At 40.3% G+C, this 20,422-nt stretch overlaps 1 protein-coding gene and 1 pseudogene across 1 annotated transcript; both read left to right on the top strand.

Moving 5' to 3' along the window:
* The first annotated feature begins 2,208 nt into the window (after positions 1-2,208).
* On the top strand, positions 2,209-3,828 carry LOC121515595 (E3 ubiquitin-protein ligase TRIM21-like). The gene has a single exon (XM_041796429.1). It carries the CDS (start codon positions 2,209-2,211, stop codon positions 3,685-3,687), a length of 1,479 nt encoding a protein of 492 aa, XP_041652363.1. The 3' UTR covers positions 3,688-3,828.
* Positions 3,829-9,775: 5,947 nt separating this feature from the next.
* On the top strand, positions 9,776-15,798 carry LOC121515584 (annotated as a pseudogene).
* The last annotated feature ends 4,624 nt before the right edge of the window (positions 15,799-20,422 follow it).

Here is a 20,422-nt window from a genome sequence, read left to right on the forward strand (position 1 = left end):
GGGGTAAAAGTTTACTAAAAAAAGAATAAAGTTTTTTTTCATCATGTTTAATATTTTTTTAAATACATCCAGTGACCTAAAAGAGCCCTAAGAGGAAAAGTGTGATATTTAAAGGCGAGGCCTGAGTGTTAAATTATTTCCTTGTAAATATTTGTTTGTTTAATGTCATGTGGGTGCTATGTGAGGATTCTGTTTCCTCAATAAAAATGTATGAACAAAGACTCAACTCTGAATGCACTGTTTTAATGTTCTTATTTCCTGTCAGAATAATTACCATCTGATTGGTAGATTACATGAGTCATAAATTAATGAAAGCTTCTTCTGGGATTTTCCAAAGGAAAGCAATAAAACCTGAGAGGAGGAGCAACACCTGAGACGCTTTAAAGCCGGGTTACTTCCTAGAAAAGTCAACGTTAGTGTGAAGCAGAGCTTCTATCAAGAAGAGTCTTCTTATTCTCTCTGAGGACCGCTGCACCGAATCCTTCTAGTTTTTCTCATCTTTCTGGCAGAGTCTCTTCCAAATATCGGTGAGTACATGGCCCTTTAAGGCCAAAATGCTCTAATTAAATATTTAAAGTAAAATTCATGACTGAATCTGCCTTTATCTGTCAGAAATATTTGGAGTTTAGAACGGGAAATTCTTATGAAAGAGTTCATGTTGAGTCTAGACCTGCCCTCTGTCTAAAGTGTCTTACTGTCTACAAATAACCGCTGAGCTGCAGATCTTTGTGAGTCCTGGGTGCAACCAGTGTTGATTTTGTCAGCTATTTTTAATTTTAGACTTTAAATGAAATGCATTTTAGTTTTAGTCACATTTAAGTCATTTCTACCCTTTTAGTTTAAGTCCAGTTTAGTCAATGAAAACTCAAAACATTTTAGTTTAGTTTTAGTCCATAAAAAGTCCTCACATTTTAGTCCCTACTTTTACTCCAAGCATTTATTCTCTTGCCTAAATCTGGTACCAAATCATGGTTGTGTGTTCTCTGCACTCTGCTAAACCTGGAGTCCCTGCCTTCCACAGCTGAGAGGCAGAATAGCTACAGCTGCATTGTTTTTTTTTTTTTTGACAGATTTACCCACAGTGGAGAAATATCACAGTCACAGCTGTGATATTTACCCACAGTGGAGAAATATCACAGTCACAGCTGTGATACTGCTACCTCCAGTGATGTGGCTTTTGTCTTGATTAAGGTGACTGTAGATAAACCTATCACACACAGTTAGGATGTTGCAACAGAATGGTTGAGGGTCTCAGGCAGTGTTAATTTCATCGACTACAACTATGACTAAAAATGTTCGTCAACAGCCTTTTATTCCATGACAAAACCTAGACTTAAACTAACAAAAATAGATCTGTGATGACTAAAACTGACAAAAACTAAGTTTAGTTTTTGTCAAGATGACTAAAACTAGACTTAAATGTAATGTAGTTTTCGTTAGACATTCAAAATCTGTGATATTAACCACTGGGTTAGATGGATCGTGTAGTTTGATCTAGTCTGCATGTGCTCTCATTGTTTTATTGTTAATGAAGACATTAATCTGAACTTATACAACAGTGAATTCTAACCTTTATTGATAAGAGCAGCCTGACGCCACTTCCTGTACCCCAGACTGGCCACACCTGTGTTTGGGAGAAACAAGCCTCATAGAAGCAAATATAAGAACGAGGACATATTAAGTACCTATAATAGTATTCACCTAGTGGATGTTTTACCCTTTTACTGATTTTATGATCAATCATGGTCTATATAATCTGGCTTTTTTGACAAAAGAAACCCCAAAACAAAACAAAAAAAGCTCTTTAATGTCAAAGTGAAAAAACTGCTCAAGCTCTGTCAGGTTGCATGGGGCTCGGTCACTCCAGAACAATCACCTTGGTGTCTTTCTCAGGGGGTTGTGGAACCCTGTCTGCTCTGATGTTGTCAAAATAAGGTGTACATATTTTTTTGACCCATGATTAGAAACATTATGTATTAGGGCCAACCTAAAAGATGAAAAAATGAAGTGAATCTGTTTATTTTTGTGCAAAAAAGTCTAATTTTTTTTTTTTTTTTAGATAATAAAGTTGTACAGTTACAAGAAATCAAATTCTGCAAACATAGCAGTTGAAAAGAAGATTTCTTTCTGCATTAAGTCAGACAGGAGCTGAACTTTCTGGGTTTCACTCTCAATTTAATGATTTTTTTTTGTCCTCTGATTGTAGAAATGTCTGCTGCCAGTTTTGTGCTGACTGAAGATCAGTTCCTGTGCTCCATCTGTCTGGATGTCTTCACTGATCCTGTCAGCACACCATGTGGACACAACTTCTGTCAAAGCTGCATCACTGAGCACTGGGACGTCAGCACCCCGTATCGCTGTCCCATCTGTAAAGAGTTCTTCAGAAGCAGGCCTGAGCTGAAGGTGAACACCTTCATCAAGGAGATGGCTGCTCAGTTCAGACAGTCAGCTCACCTGGAGCCTCATCTGACCATGAAGATACATCAGCTGATCGACCCTGTGGAGAGCCTAGAGAGCAGGATGTGTGAGAAGCACAACAAAGAGCTGAAGCTGTTCTGTAGGAACGACCAGAGGCGTGTCTGCATGATGTGCACAGTTTTAGACCACAAGACTCATGATGTTGTTCCTCTGAAAGACGAATATGGAGGAAAGAAGTCTAAAATTCATCATATGATCCAGAAGAAACGACTGAAGATGGAGGAGCTGAAATGCTCAGTGGAGCTCAATGATAAGAACGCAGACAGAGAGATAGCAGAAGCTGTTCAGGTCTTCACCACTCTGATAGAGACTGTGCAGAGAAACCTCAACGGACTCATCGATTCAGTCAAGGAGAAGCAGGAAAAGACAAAGAACCAGGCTGAAGGCTTCATCAGAGAGCTGGAACAGGAAATCTCTGAGCTGGAGAAGAGGAGCACTGAGGTGGAGAAGCTGTCACACTCTGAAGACCACCTCCAACTCCTGAACGCTGCTCTACGCAACGAGGCCTGGAATAAAGTCCGAGTCCACCCGCCTTCATATGAGGGGACTGTCAGGAGAGCCTTAAACCGGGTGGAAGAGAAAGTCAGTGAGCAGATGAAGAAGATAATAAAAGCTGAGCTGCAGAGGGCTCGGCAGTTTCGGGTGGATGTGACCCTCGATCCTGATACAGCACATCCTAAACTCCTCCTGTCTGATGATGGAAAATTAGTCAAACACGGTGACATGAAGAAGAATCTCCCGGACAATCCAGAGCTATTTGACACGGCTTGTTGTGTCCTAGCGAGGCAGAGTTTCTCTTCAGGCAGATTTTACTACGAGGTTCAGGTTAAAGGGAAGACTGACTGGGATCTAGGAGTCGCCAGGAAGTCCATCAACAGGGAGGGACAAATCAAACTGTCTCCTAAGCACGGTTACTGGGCGATATGGTTAAGAAACAAAAATGAGTACGAAGCTCTTGCTGGCCCTGCAGTCAGCCTGTCTCTGAAGTCTGGTCCTGAGAAGGTGGGGGTGTTTGTGGATTATGAGGAGGGTCTGATCTCCTTTTATGACGTTGATGCTGCAGCTCTGATCTACTCCTTTACTGGCTGCTCCTTCACTGGAAAACTCTGCCCGTACTTTGGCCCGTGCCCTAACAATGGAGGTAAAAACTCTGCTCCTCTGATCATCTCTGCAGTCAGTCAGACTAAAGAGATCACGTACCCATTCTAAACAGAGACTCACTAAAATTCAGTGTAACAAAAGGACTTATATTTATTTTAATGCATCTTTTTTCTGATGTTTTTGTTCCATGTATGACTTTCTCACTGCTGTATCAAACCATATTTATCACTGATCATTATAACATATAATGTAATCTATGAGTTTAATAGCCACCTGTATCTGTATTTAATACTTTTTATGGTTAAAACGTGTACACAGAAGATTTTTTTTCCTTTTCAAAATAAAAAATAATCATTTAAACATTTCATTAATGATTAAAGTTGTTATTATATGAATAAACTTATTAACTTTTCATTTCAGGGGCTGTTTCTGTATTTTTGAAGACAGGAATTTTGTTACAATACAGACCAAATTACAAAAAAGTTGGGGCACTCTGCAAAATCTAAACAAAAACAGAATGAACTGCAAATGTCATAAACACACTTTAGAACACAAACAACTGAAACATTTGACTAGTCCATGAAAAAATAATAGCTCATGTTGATGGCAGCAACACATCTCAAAAAAGTCCGGACGGGGCCGTGTTTACTACTGTGTCTTTAAACAACAGTCTGGGAAGTGGGGGAATCAGTTGCCAGAGTTTTGGGGAGAGGAATGTTGTCCCATTCACTTGTATACCTGAACATGTAAACATGCTAGCATTCAATATCTGAGTTTTTCTCTAAGTGCGGGAGAGTGGAGGTGCAGTAACTCAAACTCTTATAACTGTGCATCATCATATCTGAACCAGATTTTGTGATTATTGTAAATGTGTGTGTGAACAGATGACCCCTAGAGCATTTTTCCCTGAAACACAGCGCCTCCCACTGGCAGCATGAAGTGGTGTGTTTGCATAATCACCTACAAATCCTACAAAGTCGAATATATCCCAAATCTCTAAAATTCAATTTGTGTCAAAACATCGGGTTGATCATCTCTGCCAAGCCTAACGATCTGCCTCTGACGTGGTTGCCATGGAGATGTGTTGCCAAACCAGGAAGTATATTTTTCAGGGGCTTAAAACACTTGTAGAGTTAGGACGAATCCCACTGTCAGAGAAGATGACTTACACTGGTTTTGTAGCTGGGTGTGGCCAAGGGGCTCAACGGTGCCCCCTACAATGTTAAAAGATATAAGCCCCAGTGACATGTTTAGCCGAGGACTCTGTTATTTGAGAGACCAATTCAGCATGGCTGGACCTACAAAAAAGCAAGGCTGCCCATAAGGGGGGATAAAGGGGTGAGCTTCCTGGGGCCTAGCTAAGTAGGGGGCCCATGGAGTAAAATAGAGCCTTATCAAAATGTAAACCCTTTTTTAATCTGAATTCTCTTATTTTGCTAATGTTCACAATGTGCATGGGGAAATTTGCTGAAATATTTGGAAATGTCAGACTTAATATCTAAACCATGATGTGCATGAATGTCAGGATGCCAGGGAATAAAAGTAAGTTAAGGGAAAAATAATTAAATAAATGGGGTAAAAGGGCAAATGTGGGAAAATGGTCATACTGGAGACAGTGAGGTTCGATACTATGGACTCCTTTAGAATCTTAGTCTGGCTCTTCATCAGCCGTGGACTCCGGCCAAAGACCAGCACAGGGAGATCTTTCCATCGCACTTTAATTATTTGTGAATGAACAGTCAGATGGTTTCTGTAATTAAACAACATAACATAAACAGGGAGTCAATGCACAAGCATTGACCTTTAATAACCACTTACCCACGAAACATACTGGTAGGAATTTATTAGCATTAGCGTGTTAGCATTAGCATGCTAAAATCAGGCTAGCAGTGGGAGATAACCTTCTGCACCGTAGACATAACACAGCAACATAAGATCAACGACTAGCAATAAAATGTTGGCATATTAGCTTAGCATTAGCTGGAACTGTTTATTGCTTAAAAGGTGCTAACTCTATCAGAGAGCTGGAACAGGAAATCTCTGAGCTGGAGAAGAGGAGCACTAAGGTGGACCAGCTCTCACACTCTGAAGACCACCTCCAACTGCTCCAGAACTTCACATCTCTGAACGCTGCTCCACCCACCAAGGACTGGACTGAAGTCAGAGTCCATCCACCTTCATATGAGGGGACTGTGAGGAGAGCTGTGAACCAGCTGGAGGAGACCATCAGTGAACAGATGAAGAAGCTGGTCTGTAAGATGAAACCAAAGAAGATAAGTTGGATGTGACCCTTGATCCTGATACCGCGCATCCTAAACTCATCCTGTCTGGTGATGGGAAACAAGTCAAACATGGTGACATGAAGAAGAATCTCCCACAAACTCCAGAGAGATTTGATTACAATCCCTGTGTCTCAGCAAAGCAGAGATTCTCTTCAGGCAGATTTTACTACGAGGTTCAGGTTAAAGGGAAGACTGACTGGGATTTAGGATTTGCCAGAAAGTCGATCAACAGGAAGGGACAAACCATGCTGTATCCTCAGAGTGGTTACTGGGCGATATGGTTGAGAAATGGAAATGAGTACAAAGCTCTTGCTGGTCAGTCAAGAGAAAGGAAGATATCACACTGTCTCCTCAGAACGGTTTCTGGGTGATATGTTTGAGGAATGAAAACGAGTACAAAGCTGGTGCTAGCCCACCAGTCAGTCTCTCTCTTCAGTCTGGTCCTGAGAAGGTGGGGGTGTTTGTGGATTATGAGGAGGGTCTGGTCTCCTTTTATGACATTGATGCTGCAGCTCTGATCTACTCCTTTACTGGCTGCTCCTTCACTGAGAAACTTTACCCATACTTTAGTCCTTGCAACAACGATGGAGGTAAAACCTCAGCTCCTCTGATCATCTCTGCTGTCAGTCAGACTTCAGCATTGGATAATGTTAAGTAAGAAAATCACTTGCCTCCCATTCTAACAGAGACAGACACCCTAACTCTGAGAACAGGAATGCTATGTGGAGTGGTCAGTGTTGGGCAAGTTACTGAAAAATAGTAACTAGTTACAGTTACTAGTTACTGCTTACAATAAGTAACTCAGTTAGTAACTGAGTTAGTGCTTTGTAAAAGTAATTAGTTACTTTGAAAAGTAACTCAAGTGTTACTTTTTTCACTTGAATCCTCATTATTGTACACATCACATTAATTTGTGTAGTTATGACAGTGTGAGAGGAAATAACTCAAATTTTATATAACATTGTAGCCATTATCATTATGTTGGAAAGTGGTGAAACAATAGAACTCAGTAGAAATGTTTCTCAATTTCTGACAGTGTTAAAGCATTTTTAACACTGTTTAAGGAGTCTCAAATAGATCTAGGCTACTCTACTGACAGAGTAAAGATTAAATCCTGGCTGCTCTCTGAATATCTATTTACATGGCAGTCCAATCCCTCGTCTTATCTTTTTCTCTTATGTTTCTGAAGACAGCGGACTACACAGCTTATATCAGAAGCATGTCTTTAACAGCATACCTTGCTCTCAGTCTGTTTAGTGCTTCCTTAGTGACACACTCTGCAGCTGGCGGTGAATTAAATCCAGTCTTGGGTTGTTCAGATGGGGCGGTTCCTCCCTGCTTGCTCTGCCCAGCTACCGTGAGCTGTATCTGGGTTAGCGGTGTCTTTAGCATCCGGCTCTCTGGTAATTAGTTTGGCTGAAGTGTGATGTTTAACTCAATACTTCGTATCGTTGAAATTGCTGTTTTTGGAGGTGGATAGGTTTTACTTCCCTGTTCTTTTTCGTCCTTTCTCCCAAGGAGGGAAAAGTAATTCTGGTGTTTCCAAGACAGAGAGCTCACGCTCGAGTGCTCAGCCATGACGTGTGTGTGCGCGCTTCAGTGCCTGTGTTTGTTTGTTTCTGCAGCGGCTGTTCTCTTTCCCAGGATGCTGATGTGCTTACCGCTCTGTCACGCCGTCTGCCGAACGTTGTTTGCTAACCTTCATCAAAGAGTTGTCAGCTGTAAAAGTAGCGAGTAACGGGTGATCTAAATTCCCAGTAACGGTAACGGCATTATTCATTTTGAAAAGAAACATGTTACACTACTAGTTACCATAAGAAGAAACGCCGTTGCTGTAATGCATTACTTAGTAACGCGTTACTTAGTAACGCGTTACTTAGTAACGCGTTACGCCCAACACTGGGAGTGGTTGCCTCTGCGTCACTTGTGTTTTAACTAGGGATGGGTACTAGTATGCTCTGTTGGAACTAATCTATTGTTCATTTAGTTCTCTGATGAAAAGACAAGCGCAATCCTAAAATCCTTTTAGAGCTTTTCAGTTGTATTTTTGCTTTCATTTTTGCAGTTATTATGCTGAGATGAGGATATCTGGCAAAGATGTTCATTTTTTATGACTTGAGGAATTTCAGCATCCACACTGTGTTTACAAAATGTTCCACTCTGTAGACCGAAAACCGTCAGTCTTCCTCCTGGAGCCTTTTTTGGCCCCATTGACTGCCATTAAAACCACTTATTTTCATTCCACTTCAGCTGTAATACAGAAATACAAAATCCCACTAATTCCTCTATAACCCTGTCATCCAGAGGCAAAAAAATTGCACGTACAAAAAAATCACCGCCACTTTTCCAGGTTTGCAGAGAGGCATTATGGGAGATAATGACCTTGTTCAAACTGATATAACAGGATACACAAGTGGAAACAGTGACTGTAGGCCAGTGGAAAAAATTATTTCGACTAAAAAAGTTTTTGGATGTTTTCTATGGATGTCAGAGTCTGATGTGTGTGCGTATTGAGAAATTAGTGTGTGCAGGGAGCGTGTAGGTGCAGCCAAATCACACACTGAAATCTGTATTGGAAAAAAATGATTGATGAAAACCAAGAAAAACTATTTTATCTCATAGCCATGGTTAAAAACATGAATTTGATTTTGTTGGGGATGCATCCTGGGCTAATGCCTTCAGCTTTGTAGTTTTTAGTGTTTTTATTAGATTCACTCATTTCTTATATGACTGATTTGCAGAGACATTACATGGTATTTCCGATAGGGTGCATTATATGGTGCAAAATGCTACTTTCAGGGTTGTAACCTGAATCTATGCAACAGTTAATTCTGACCTTTATTGATAAGAGCGGTCTGACACCACTTCCCGCACTCCAGACTGACCACACCTGTGTTTGGGAGAAACAAGAGGGTTATAAGCCAAGTTTATTCATTTGAAAACAGCGTCTTTGTATTCCTTGACCTTTGCAACCATGACTGCATCATAAAAAAGTATGAGAACCAAGATGCAGCCAACCCCTGCAGGGCAGAATGTACACAATGCAGCCAGGTGCCTCAGAACCGTACACTTCTACCTGCCTGCGAAAAAAATAAGAAATAAAAAACTTTAAAAAAATAAATATTTACTTGTTTTAGAGTTCAAAAAGCTGATAAAATTATTGGAATGTAATATTTGTTCATCATGTTTTTATTATTTGTGAAAGTTATTTATTTACAGCATGCACTTTAGGGCTGCAGGGGAAAAGTGTGGGTTTTTTTGTATTTTTTTTTAAGTGCACAAAAAGTAAAAATCTACCAAATCTAAGTTTTTGCTAATCGTTGAAATATCCCAGACTCCCACACAAAAATCCTCACTTTGCATTCATGAAATAGAAAATTATATTTTTTTCCATCAAAAAAGTGCCATTATGTAAACAAACTAACATTCAGAGGGTTAAAATTATGAAAATAAATTCACTTTTGCTTTACATGATGAGGACTGGAGTAAACTTTTAAAAATTAGAAAAATTTTTTTTTTCATCATGTTTAATATTTTTTAAATACATCCAGTGACCTAAAAGAGCCCTAAGAGGAAAAGTGTGATATTTAAAGGCGAGGCCTGAGTGTTAAATTATTTCCTTGTAAATATTTGTTTGTTTAGATGTCACGTGGGTGCTATGTGAGGATTCTGTTTCCTCAATAAAAATGTATGAACAAAGACTCAACTCTGAATGCACTGTTTTAATGTTCTTATTTCCTGTCAGAATTATCGCCATCTGATTGGTAGATTACCGTCACATCATAGGTCATGAATTAATGAAAGCTTCTTCTGGGTGTTTTGCAAAGGGAAGCAATAAAACCTGAGAGGAGGAGCAACACCTGAGACATTTTAAAGCCGGGTTACTTCCTGGAAAAGTCAATGTTAGTGTGAAGCAGAGCTTCTATCAAGAAGAGTCTTCTTATTCTCTCTGAGGACCGCTGCACCGAATCCTTCTAGTTTTTCTCATCTTTCTGGCAGAGTGTCGGTGAGTCCATGGCCCTTTCAGGCCTCAATGCTCTGTTAAAATATTTAAAGTAAAATTTATTTGTGAATCTGCCTTTATCTGTCAGAGATGTTTGGATTTTAAAACGGGGAATTCTTCTGAAAGAGTTCATGTTGAGTCTAGACCTGCCCCCTGTCTAAAGTGTCTTACTGTGTGAATTGGGGATGCACAAATAACCACTGAGCTGCAGATCTTCGTGAGTCTTGGGTGCAGCTGTGATTCTTCTACTCTCAGCTCATTTTCAGTGTCCGGCTGTGATTTTTTTTTTTTTTTTGTCTCTGTCGAGGCGACTGTAGATAAACCTATCACACACAGGTAGGATGTTGCAAAGGGAGTGGCCTCAGGGTCTCAGGCCTACAGTGGATTCTCCTTTTTCCACTCTTGGACCTGTGCTGCAGTAACACTGTTGAATCTGAGGTGGCATCTGCTCTTCTACAGTGCTGAAGTCATCAGCTGGTGTTTCTAGTTTGATCTAGTCTGCATGTGCTCTTATTGTTTTATTGCTAACGAAGACATTAATCTGAACTTATGCAACAGTGATTTCTGACCTTTACTGATAAGAGCAGTCTGACGCCACTTCCCGCTCTCCAGACTGACCACACCTGTGTTTGGGAGAAACAAGCCTCAGTCTGAATGGCGGGAGATTAGAAGACAGTCATAGCAACATAAATAAATAAGCGCTGGGATTTGTGCTGCAAATATTTTAAAAATCACTAACAGCACATTTTAGCCTCAACTCAGCACTCAAAGAAGAGCTCTGTGATAAGAAAATAGGAATTTTGCTTAAATCATGGTTTCTTTTCACTTTAGTTGTAAAGTTGAACTTAATTCATTTTTTATTATTGACACATTGCAGTTCACTCCTCATAATAACTAAATACTGTGACTTTGTATTTGACGCCTGTAGCAGAGTCAAACGTATTGAGGGAAGGATGGAGCACAGAGACATAGTCATGTTCAGACAAGGCTGTCCATGAGGGGGGGTAAAGGGGAGAGCTTTCAGGGGTCCAGGTGAACTGGGGGACCATGGAGGTCAGCAAAATCATGGACCATTATTAAGTTAAGCTGGGGTATCCATATTTTATATCTAACCTGATTAATAACCACTCTTATCAAATAAACAATTATTATTTTATTCTTGTTGCGCCGTAGAAAAAATAATTCTTAAAAATGTAAATCCATTTTCTTTAAAATTGGTGGAAAAGGTGGGATTTAAAAGTAGCTGAAATGTGTTAAACAGGATTAAAAATGAAATAAAAGTGTAAAAAATAAGCAAAATGGCAAATATTTGTTGAAGTGGCAAAACGGCATAATAAATGGTTGAAGGGGATTGAAAAGTGGCCAAAATGGGTTTAAGTTAGCAGAAATGGGTGGAAAATTTAGGGAAATTGGAAGAAAAAATGGTTGGAACTGGCAAAATGGGTTAACTAAGGTAGAAAAATAAGCAGAAACTGGCAAAAAGGGGCATAAAAATAGTGAAATATGGTTAAAATGGGCAAAAACGGGTGTAAAAAGTGGTTAATAGTGACAATAATGGGTCAACAGAGGTTTACGATCAACAAAAGTGACTTTAAAGTAGAAAAATGTGTTAATATTAGCAAGATTGGAGGGGAAAAAGGTGATAAAAGGAGGTTAACATTTTAAAACACATCCAAACACATAAGGCATGATGGGAAATGCCACCCCATCTTTTTTGAAATGGCAGTGTGCAGGGCTTGGATCAGCTGACTTTCTACAGAGTTGATCTAACACTGGATGTATTTACACTGACAAATAAATCCAACACCATAGGAAACTCAGGGTGGAGTTAAAATGAACCTTTGGTGGGTTTAAACCAACTCTGACATGTTTAACACTGAGATTTTGACATTTCACTTCTTGCTGTGTGGAAACGTCCACAAATATAATAGCACAGTATGAAAATAACAGAACTACTACAATAAATAAATGTAGAGAAAAGGTACATAAATGGTTTTAAAGCTAAAAAAGCTATCCTTATCAACAAATACAACTAATCACACTCGACTGTGGGACATGTAGTTCCTTCATCCACATATAGAAATATGTACACAGCCTTGTCCATTGCCTTTTCAGCTTTTGAACAACATTTTTAATCAAAACAAATGTTTAACAGTTATGAGTGTTCAGGATTCTGGTTGATGCCTTAAAACAGATGCAATCAGGATCCAACAACATGTCTATGGAGGATCTGAGTGGTGAATTTTACTTCCAGAACCAGAGTCCTTGGTAAAAGTGGGTCCTGATTTTGTTAAAAACAAGCCCTGTGTTTGAATTTAGGTTTGGGATAATTGTGGTCAAATGTTGACTGTCATGTTTCTACTGACTTGAGGTTATTAATCTCTCTGTTACAGCAGGAGCTGTTGTCTAACTCACCTCAGGCTACCTGCAGACTCCAGAACACCACAACTGTGATGTCCCGCTTCTGTTGGGACAGAAACACACACTAAAACTGTCGAAATAAAATCAGATAAAACTTCTGGTTAGGGTTAAGGGAAGGCTTAGGCAACCAAGATAAAAATCAAGAACCTGACCTGCTAACCTAATCAGGAAATGTTTCATCAGTTAACGGCCTGATTGCCAGAATAGATAAGAGCAGTCCAGAGAGTCAGTTGATCTTAAATGGCAGCAACTTTTGACGGGAACTTGTTCCAGAAAGAAATCTTTACAATATCACTGTCAGTAAGAAGTGTCTTTATCTGCACTGAGATTAGACTTTGTAACAGAGAACACCAAGAAGACTGAATGACTGAGCCCGTCTGATGTGTGTTTCTTTTCAGCTCAGAGTTTATAAAGAACTCTGGCACAGGGAGAGGCAAATATAAGAACAAACATCAGAACCCAAACAAGAAAAAAAGACCAAGACGATCAACAGCTAAAGCAAGCGTAGTAAGGAACCAGTGAAAAAAGATTTCTAAACTACTAAAGCTCTGTCAGGCTTCATGGGGATCGGCCACTCCAGAACATTCTCCTTGTTGTCGTTGAACCATTTCTGTCTATCTTTCTCTGTATGCTTCGGCTCATTGTCTTACTGGAAAATAAATCTTCTCCCAAGCCATAGTTCTCTTGCAGACTGAATAAGATTGTCCTCCACGTTCATGTTACCGTCTACCTTTACGAACCTTCCAGGGCCGGCTGCTGAGAAGCATCCCCACAGCATGATGCTGCCACCTGTTGAATCACACAATATCTCCTGTGTTTAATACACCTCAGCACTTTAGAAATAGTAACCTAACATGGTGCTAATTGGACTGCCCATGTCAAAATGATTTTACTCTGATTACATGCCTAGTATGGTCCTATCTACATCACTTTTCTGTGTCCTTTGAAAGTATTGTTTCCCAACCTGGGGTTCGAGGACCCCCAGCAGGGGCGCCAGAGTTCTCAAGAGGTTGTGGAACCCTGTCTGCTCTGAAGTTCTCAAAATACGCTGTACATAAATTTATTAAAACCCATGATCAGAAACATGTACTAGGCCCAACCAAAAACAGGAAAACATGAAGAGAATCTGATCATTTTAGTGCAAAAAAAAGACTAATTACATTTTTTATTATTATTATTATAAAGTCATATTTTTACAAAGAATCAAACTCAGAACTTGAGTTTAAAAAGAAGGAAATTTATCTAAAAAAAAACTTGAAATTTCCAAGTTAAAAAAAACTCTTCAATTTGACACAGAAATTCAAAAATGTAAAGTTTTTTAAATTGTAAATTAACAACTGAGTAAGTAAAAAGGATAAAAAAAATGAAAAATGGTTGGATTTTTGACTTTATAGTCTCAAAAATTCTAAATTTTGAGTGTCATACATTGACAACTTTTGAAGTAAATTTTTTTTTTTTCTCATGAATCAAGAACTTTTTAAACTTTAGAATTTTGTGTTCTTTCTTGAAAATAAACAGATCCTGTTCATCATTTTTGGCCCTTATTCACTGTCATAACAGAGAGTTTATACATAGAACTTTTGTCAAGGATAAGTGTATTTAGGCTTATCATTTTGGGAGTTTGTCAGTGAAAACATTTGAAATTGATGTTTAATTTTCCCATGTGGGTCATGGGGGGCCTTAGCTTTACTCAGATATAAGTAGAGGGGCCAACAGGAAACAAGATTTAGAAGCACTGTCCCCAGTCAGAATCAGTTTGATCAGATTGACGCTGTGTTGCACGGTTGAACATAGCAGTTGAAAAGAAGATTTCTTTCTGCATGGAGTCAGACAGGAGCTGAACTTTCTGGGTTTCACTCTCAATTTAATGATCTTTTTTTTTGTCCTCTGATTATAGAAATGTCTGCTGCCAGTTTTGTGCTGACTGAAGATCAGTTCCTGTGCTCCATCTGTCTGGATGTCTTCAGTGATCCTGTCAGCACACCATGTGGACACAACTTCTGTCAGAGCTGCATCACTGAGCACTGGGACGTCAACGCCTGCATTGCTGTCCCATCTGTAAAGAGGTTTTCAGAAGCAGGCCTGAGCTGAAGGTGAACACCTTCATCAAGGAGATGGCTGCTCAGTTCAGACAGTCAGCTCACCTGGAGCCTCATCTGACCACGAAGATACATCAGCTGATCGACCCTGTGGAGAGCCTAGAGAGCAGGATGTGTGAGAAGCACAACAAAGAGCTGAAGCTGTTCTGTAGGAACGACCAGAGGCGTGTCTGCATGATGTGCACAGTTTTAGACCACAAGACTCATGATGTTGTTCCTCTGAAAGACGAATATGGAGGAAAGAAGTCTAAAATTCATCAGATGATCCAGAAGAAACGACTGAAGATGGAGGAGCTGAAATGCTCAGTGGAGCTCAATGATAAGAACGCAGACAGAGAGATAGCAGAAGCTGTTCAGGTCTTCACCACTCTGATAGAGACTGTGCAGAGAAACCTCAATGGACTCATCGATTCAGTCAAGGAGAAGCAGGAAAAGACAAAGAACCAGGCTGAAGGCTTCATCAGAGAGCTGGAACAGGAAATCTCTGAGCTGGAGAAGAGGAGCACTGAGGTGGAGAAGCTGTCACACTCTGAAGACCACCTCCAACTCCTGAACGCTGCTCTACGAGGCCTGGAATAAAGTCCGAGTCCACCCGCCTTCATATGAGGGGACTGTCAGGAGAGCCTTAAACCGGGTGGAAGAGAAAGTCAGTGAGCAGATGAAGAAGATAATAAAAGCTGAGCTGCAGAGGGCTCGGCAGTTTCGGGTGGATGTGACCCTCGATCCTGATACAGCACATCCTAAACTCCTCCTGTCTGATGATGGAAAATTAGTCAAACACGGTGACATGAAGAAGAATCTCCCGGACAATCCAGAGCTATTTGACACGGCTTGTTGTGTCCTAGCGAGGCAGAGTTTCTCTTCAGGCAGATTTTACTACGAGGTTCAGGTTAAAGGGAAGACTGACTGGGATCTAGGAGTCGCCAGGAAGTCCATCAACAGGGAGGGACAAATCAAACTGTCTCCTAAGCACGGTTACTGGGCGATATGGTTAAGAAACAAAAATGAGTACGAAGCTCTTGCTGGCCCTGCAGTCAGCCTGTCTCTGAAGTCTGGTCCTGAGAAGGTGGGGGTGTTTGTGGATTATGAGGAGGGTCTGATCTCCTTTTATGACGTTGATGCTGCAGCTCTGATCTACTCCTTTACTGGCTGCTCCTTCACTGGAAAACTCTGCCCGTACTTTGGCCCGTGCCCTAACAATGGAGGTAAAAACTCTGCTCCTCTGATCATCTCTGCAGTCAGTCAGACTAAAGAGATCACGTACCCATTCTAAACAGAGACTCACTAAAATTCAGTGTAACAAAAGGACTTATATTTATTTTAATGCATCTTTTTTCTGATGTTTTTGTTCCATGTATGACTTTCTCACTGCTGTATCAAACCATATTTATCACTGATCATTATAACATATAATGTAATCTATGAGTTTAATAGCCACCTGTATCTGTATTTAATACTTTTTATGGTTAAAACGTGTACACAGAAGATTTTTTTTCCTTTTCAAAATAAAAAATAATCATTTAAACATTTCATTAATGATTAAAGTTGTTATTATATGAATAAACTTATTAACTTTTCATTTCAGGGGCTGTTTCTGTATTTTTGAAGACAGGAATTTTGTTACAATACAGACCAAATTACAAAAAAGTCGGGGCACTCTGCAAAATCTAAACAAAAACAGAATGAACTGCAAATGTCATAAACACACTTTAGAACACAAACAACTGAAACATTTGACTAGTCCATGAAAAAATAATAGCTCATGTTGATGGCAGCAACACATCTCAAAAAAGTCCGGACGGGGCCGTGTTTACTACTGTGTCTTTAAACAACAGTCTGGGAAGTGGGGGAATCAGTTGCCAGAGTTTTGGGGAGAGGAATGTTGTCCCATTCACTTGTATACCTGAACATGTAAACATGCTAGCATTCAATATCTGAGTTTTTCTCTAAGTGTGGGAGAGTGGAGGTGCAGTAACTCAAACTCTTATAACAGTGCATCATCATATCTGAACCAGATTTTGTGATTATTGTAAATGTGTGTGTGAACAGATGACCCCTAGAGCATTTTTCCCTGAAACACAGCGCCTCCCACTGGCAGCATGAAGTGGTGTGTTTGCATAATCACCTACAAATCCTACAAAGTCGAATATATCCCAAATCTCTAAAATTCAATTTGTGTCAAAACATCGGGGTGATCATCTCTGCCAAGCCTAACGATCTGCCTCTGACGTGGTTGCCATGGAGATGTGTTGCCAAACCAGGAAGTATATTTTTCAGGGGCTTAAAACACTTGTAGAGTTAGGACGAATCCCACTGTCAGAGAAGATGACTTACACTGGTTTTGTAGCTGGGTGTGGCCAAGGGGCTCAACGGTGCCCCCTACAATGTTAAAAGATATAAGCCCCAGTGACATGTTTAGCCGAGGACTCTGTTATTTGAGAGACCAATTCAGCATGGCTGGACCTACAAAAAAGCAAGGCTGCCCATAAGGGGGATAAAGGTGAGCTTCCTGGGGCCTAGCTAAGTAGGGGGCCCATGGAGTAAAATAGAGCCTTATCAAAATGTAAACCCTTTTTTAATCTGAATTCTCTTATTTTGCTAATGTTCACAATGTGCATGGGGAAATTTGCTGAAATATTTGGAAATGTCAGACTTAATATCTAAACCATGATGTGCATGAATGTCAGGATGCCAGGGAATAAAAGTAAGTTAAGGGAAAAATAATTAAATAAATGGGGTAAAAGGGCAAATGTGGGAAAATGGTCATACTGGAGACAGTGAGGTTCGATACTATGGACTCCTTTAGAATCTTAGTCTGGCTCTTCATCAGCCGTGGACTCCGGCCAAAGACCAGCACAGGGAGATCTTTCCATCGCACTTTAATTATTTGTGAATGAACAGTCAGATGGTTTCTGTAATTAAACAACATAACATAAACAGGGAGTCAATGCACAAGCATTGACCTTTAATAACCACTTACCCACGAAACATACTGGTAGGAATTTATTAGCATTAGCGTGTTAGCATTAGCATGCTAAAATCAGGCTAGCAGTGGGAGATAACCTTCTGCACCGTAGACATAACACAGCAACATAAGATCAACGACTAGCAATAAAATGTTGGCATATTAGCTTAGCATTAGCTGGAACTGTTTATTGCTTAAAAGGTGCTAACTCTATCAGAGAGCTGGAACAGGAAATCTCTGAGCTGGAGAAGAGGAGCACTAAGGTGGACCAGCTCTCACACTCTGAAGACCACCTCCAACTGCTCCAGAACTTCACATCTCTGAACGCTGCTCCACCCACCAAGGACTGGACTGAAGTCAGAGTCCATCCACCTTCATATGAGGGGACTGTGAGGAGAGCTGTGAACCAGCTGGAGGAGACCATCAGTGAACAGATGAAGAAGCTGGTCTGTAAGATGAAACCAAAGAAGATAAGTTGGATGTGACCCTTGATCCTGATACCGCGCATCCTAAACTCATCCTGTCTGGTGATGGGAAACAAGTCAAACATGGTGACATGAAGAAGAATCTCCCACAAACTCCAGAGAGATTTGATTACAATCCCTGTGTCTCAGCAAAGCAGAGATTCTCTTCAGGCAGATTTTACTACGAGGTTCAGGTTAAAGGGAAGACTGACTGGGATTTAGGATTTGCCAGAAAGTCGATCAACAGGAAGGGACAAACCATGCTGTATCCTCAGAGTGGTTACTGGGCGATATGGTTGAGAAATGGAAATGAGTACAAAGCTCTTGCTGGTCAGTCAAGAGAAAGGAAGATATCACACTGTCTCCTCAGAACGGTTTCTGGGTGATATGTTTGAGGAACAAAAACGAGTACAAAGCTGGTGCTAGCCCACCAGTCAGTCTCTCTCTTCAGTCTGGTCCTGAGAAGGTGGGGGTGTTTGTGGATTATGAGGAGGGTCTGGTCTCCTTTTATGACATTGATGCTGCAGCTCTGATCTACTCCTTTACTGGCTGCTCCTTCACTGAGAAACTTTACCCATACTTTAGTCCTTGCAACAACGATGGAGGTAAAACCTCAGCTCCTCTGATCATCTCTGCTGTCAGTCAGACTTCAGCATTGGATAATGTTAAGTAAGAAAATCACTTCTGCCTCTCCCATTCTAACAGAGACAGACACCCTAACTCTGAGAACAGGAATGCTATGTGGAGTGGTCAGTGTTGGGCAAGTTACTGAAAAATAGTAACTAGTTACAGTTACTAGTTACTGCTTACAATAAGTAACTCAGTTAGTAACTGAGTTAGTGCTTTGTAAAAGTAATTAGTTACTTTGAAAAGTAACTCAAGTGTTACTTTTTTCACTTGAATCCTCATTATTGTACACATCACATTAATTTGTGTAGTTATGACAGTGTGAGAGGAAATAACTCAAATTTTATATAACATTGTAGCCATTATCATTATGTTGGAAAGTGGTGAAACAATAGAACTCAGTAGAAATGTTTCTCAATTTCTGACAGTGTTAAAGCATTTTTAACACTGTTTAAGGAGTCTCAAATAGATCTAGGCTACTCTACTGACAGAGTAAAGATTAAATCCTGGCTGCTCTCTGAATATCTATTTACATGGCAGTCCAATCCCTCGTCTTATCTTTTTCTCTTATGTTTCTGAAGACAGCGGACTACACAGCTTATATCAGAAGCATGTCTTTAACAGCATACCTTGCTCTCAGTCTGTTTAGTGCTTCCTTAGTGACACACTCTGCAGCTGGCGGTGAATTAAATCCAGTCTTGGGTTGTTCAGATGGGGCGGTTCCTCCCTGCTTGCTCTGCCCAGCTACCGTGAGCTGTATCTGGGTTAGCGGTGTCTTTAGCATCCGGCTCTCTGGTAATTAGTTTGGCTGAAGTGTGATGTTTAACTCAATACTTCGTATCGTTGAAATTGCTGTTTTTGGAGGTGGATAGGTTTTACTTCCCTGTTCTTTTTCGTCCTTTCTCCCAAGGAGGGAAAAGTAATTCTGGTGTTTCCAAGACAGAGAGCTCACGCTCGAGTGCTCAGCCATGACGTGTGTGTGCGCGCTTCAGTGCCTGTGTTTGTTTGTTTCTGCAGCGGCTGTTCTCTTTCCCAGGATGCTGATGTGCTTACCGCTCTGTCACGCCGTCTGCCGAACGTTGTTTGCTAACCTTCATCAAAGAGTTGTCAGCTGTAAAAGTAGCGAGTAACGGGTGATCTAAATTCCCAGTAACGGTAACGGCATTATTCATTTTGAAAAGAAACATGTTACACTACTAGTTACCATAAGAAGAAACGCCGTTGCTGTAATGCATTACTTAGTAACGCGTTACTTAGTAACGCGTTACGCCCAACACTGGGAGTGGTTGCCTCTGCGTCACTTGTGTTTTAACTAGGGATGGGTACTAGTATGCTCTGTTGGAACTAATCTATTGTTCATTTAGTTCTCTGATGAAAAGACAAGCGCAATCCTAAAATCCTTTTAGAGCTTTTCAGTTGTATTTTTGCTTTCATTTTTGCAGTTATTATGCTGAGATGAGGATATCTGGCAAAGATGTTCATTTTTTATGACTTGAGGAATTTCAGCATCCACACTGTGTTTACAAAATGTTCCACTCTGTAGACCGAAAACCGTCAGTCTTCCTCCTGGAGCCTTTTTTGGCCCCATTGACTGCCATTAAAACCACTTATTTTCATTCCACTTCAGCTGTAATACAGAAATACAAAATCCCACTAATTCCTCTATAACCCTGTCATCCAGAGGCAAAAAAATTGCACGTACAAAAAAATCACCGCCACTTTTCCAGGTTTGCAGAGAGGCATTATGGGAGATAATGACCTTGTTCAAACTGATATAACAGGATACACAAGTGGAAACAGTGACTGTAGGCCAGTGGAAAAAATTATTTCGACTAAAAAAGTTTTTGGATGTTTTCTATGGATGTCAGAGTCTGATGTGTGTGCGTATTGAGAAATTAGTGTGTGCAGGGGAGCGTGTAGGTGCAGCCAAATCACACACTGAAATCTGTATTGGAAAAAAATGATTGATGAAAACCAAGAAA

This window comes from Cheilinus undulatus, linkage group 9, assembly GCF_018320785.1.
Source record: "Cheilinus undulatus linkage group 9, ASM1832078v1, whole genome shotgun sequence".
NCBI classification, from domain to species: Eukaryota; Metazoa; Chordata; class Actinopteri; order Labriformes; family Labridae; genus Cheilinus; species Cheilinus undulatus.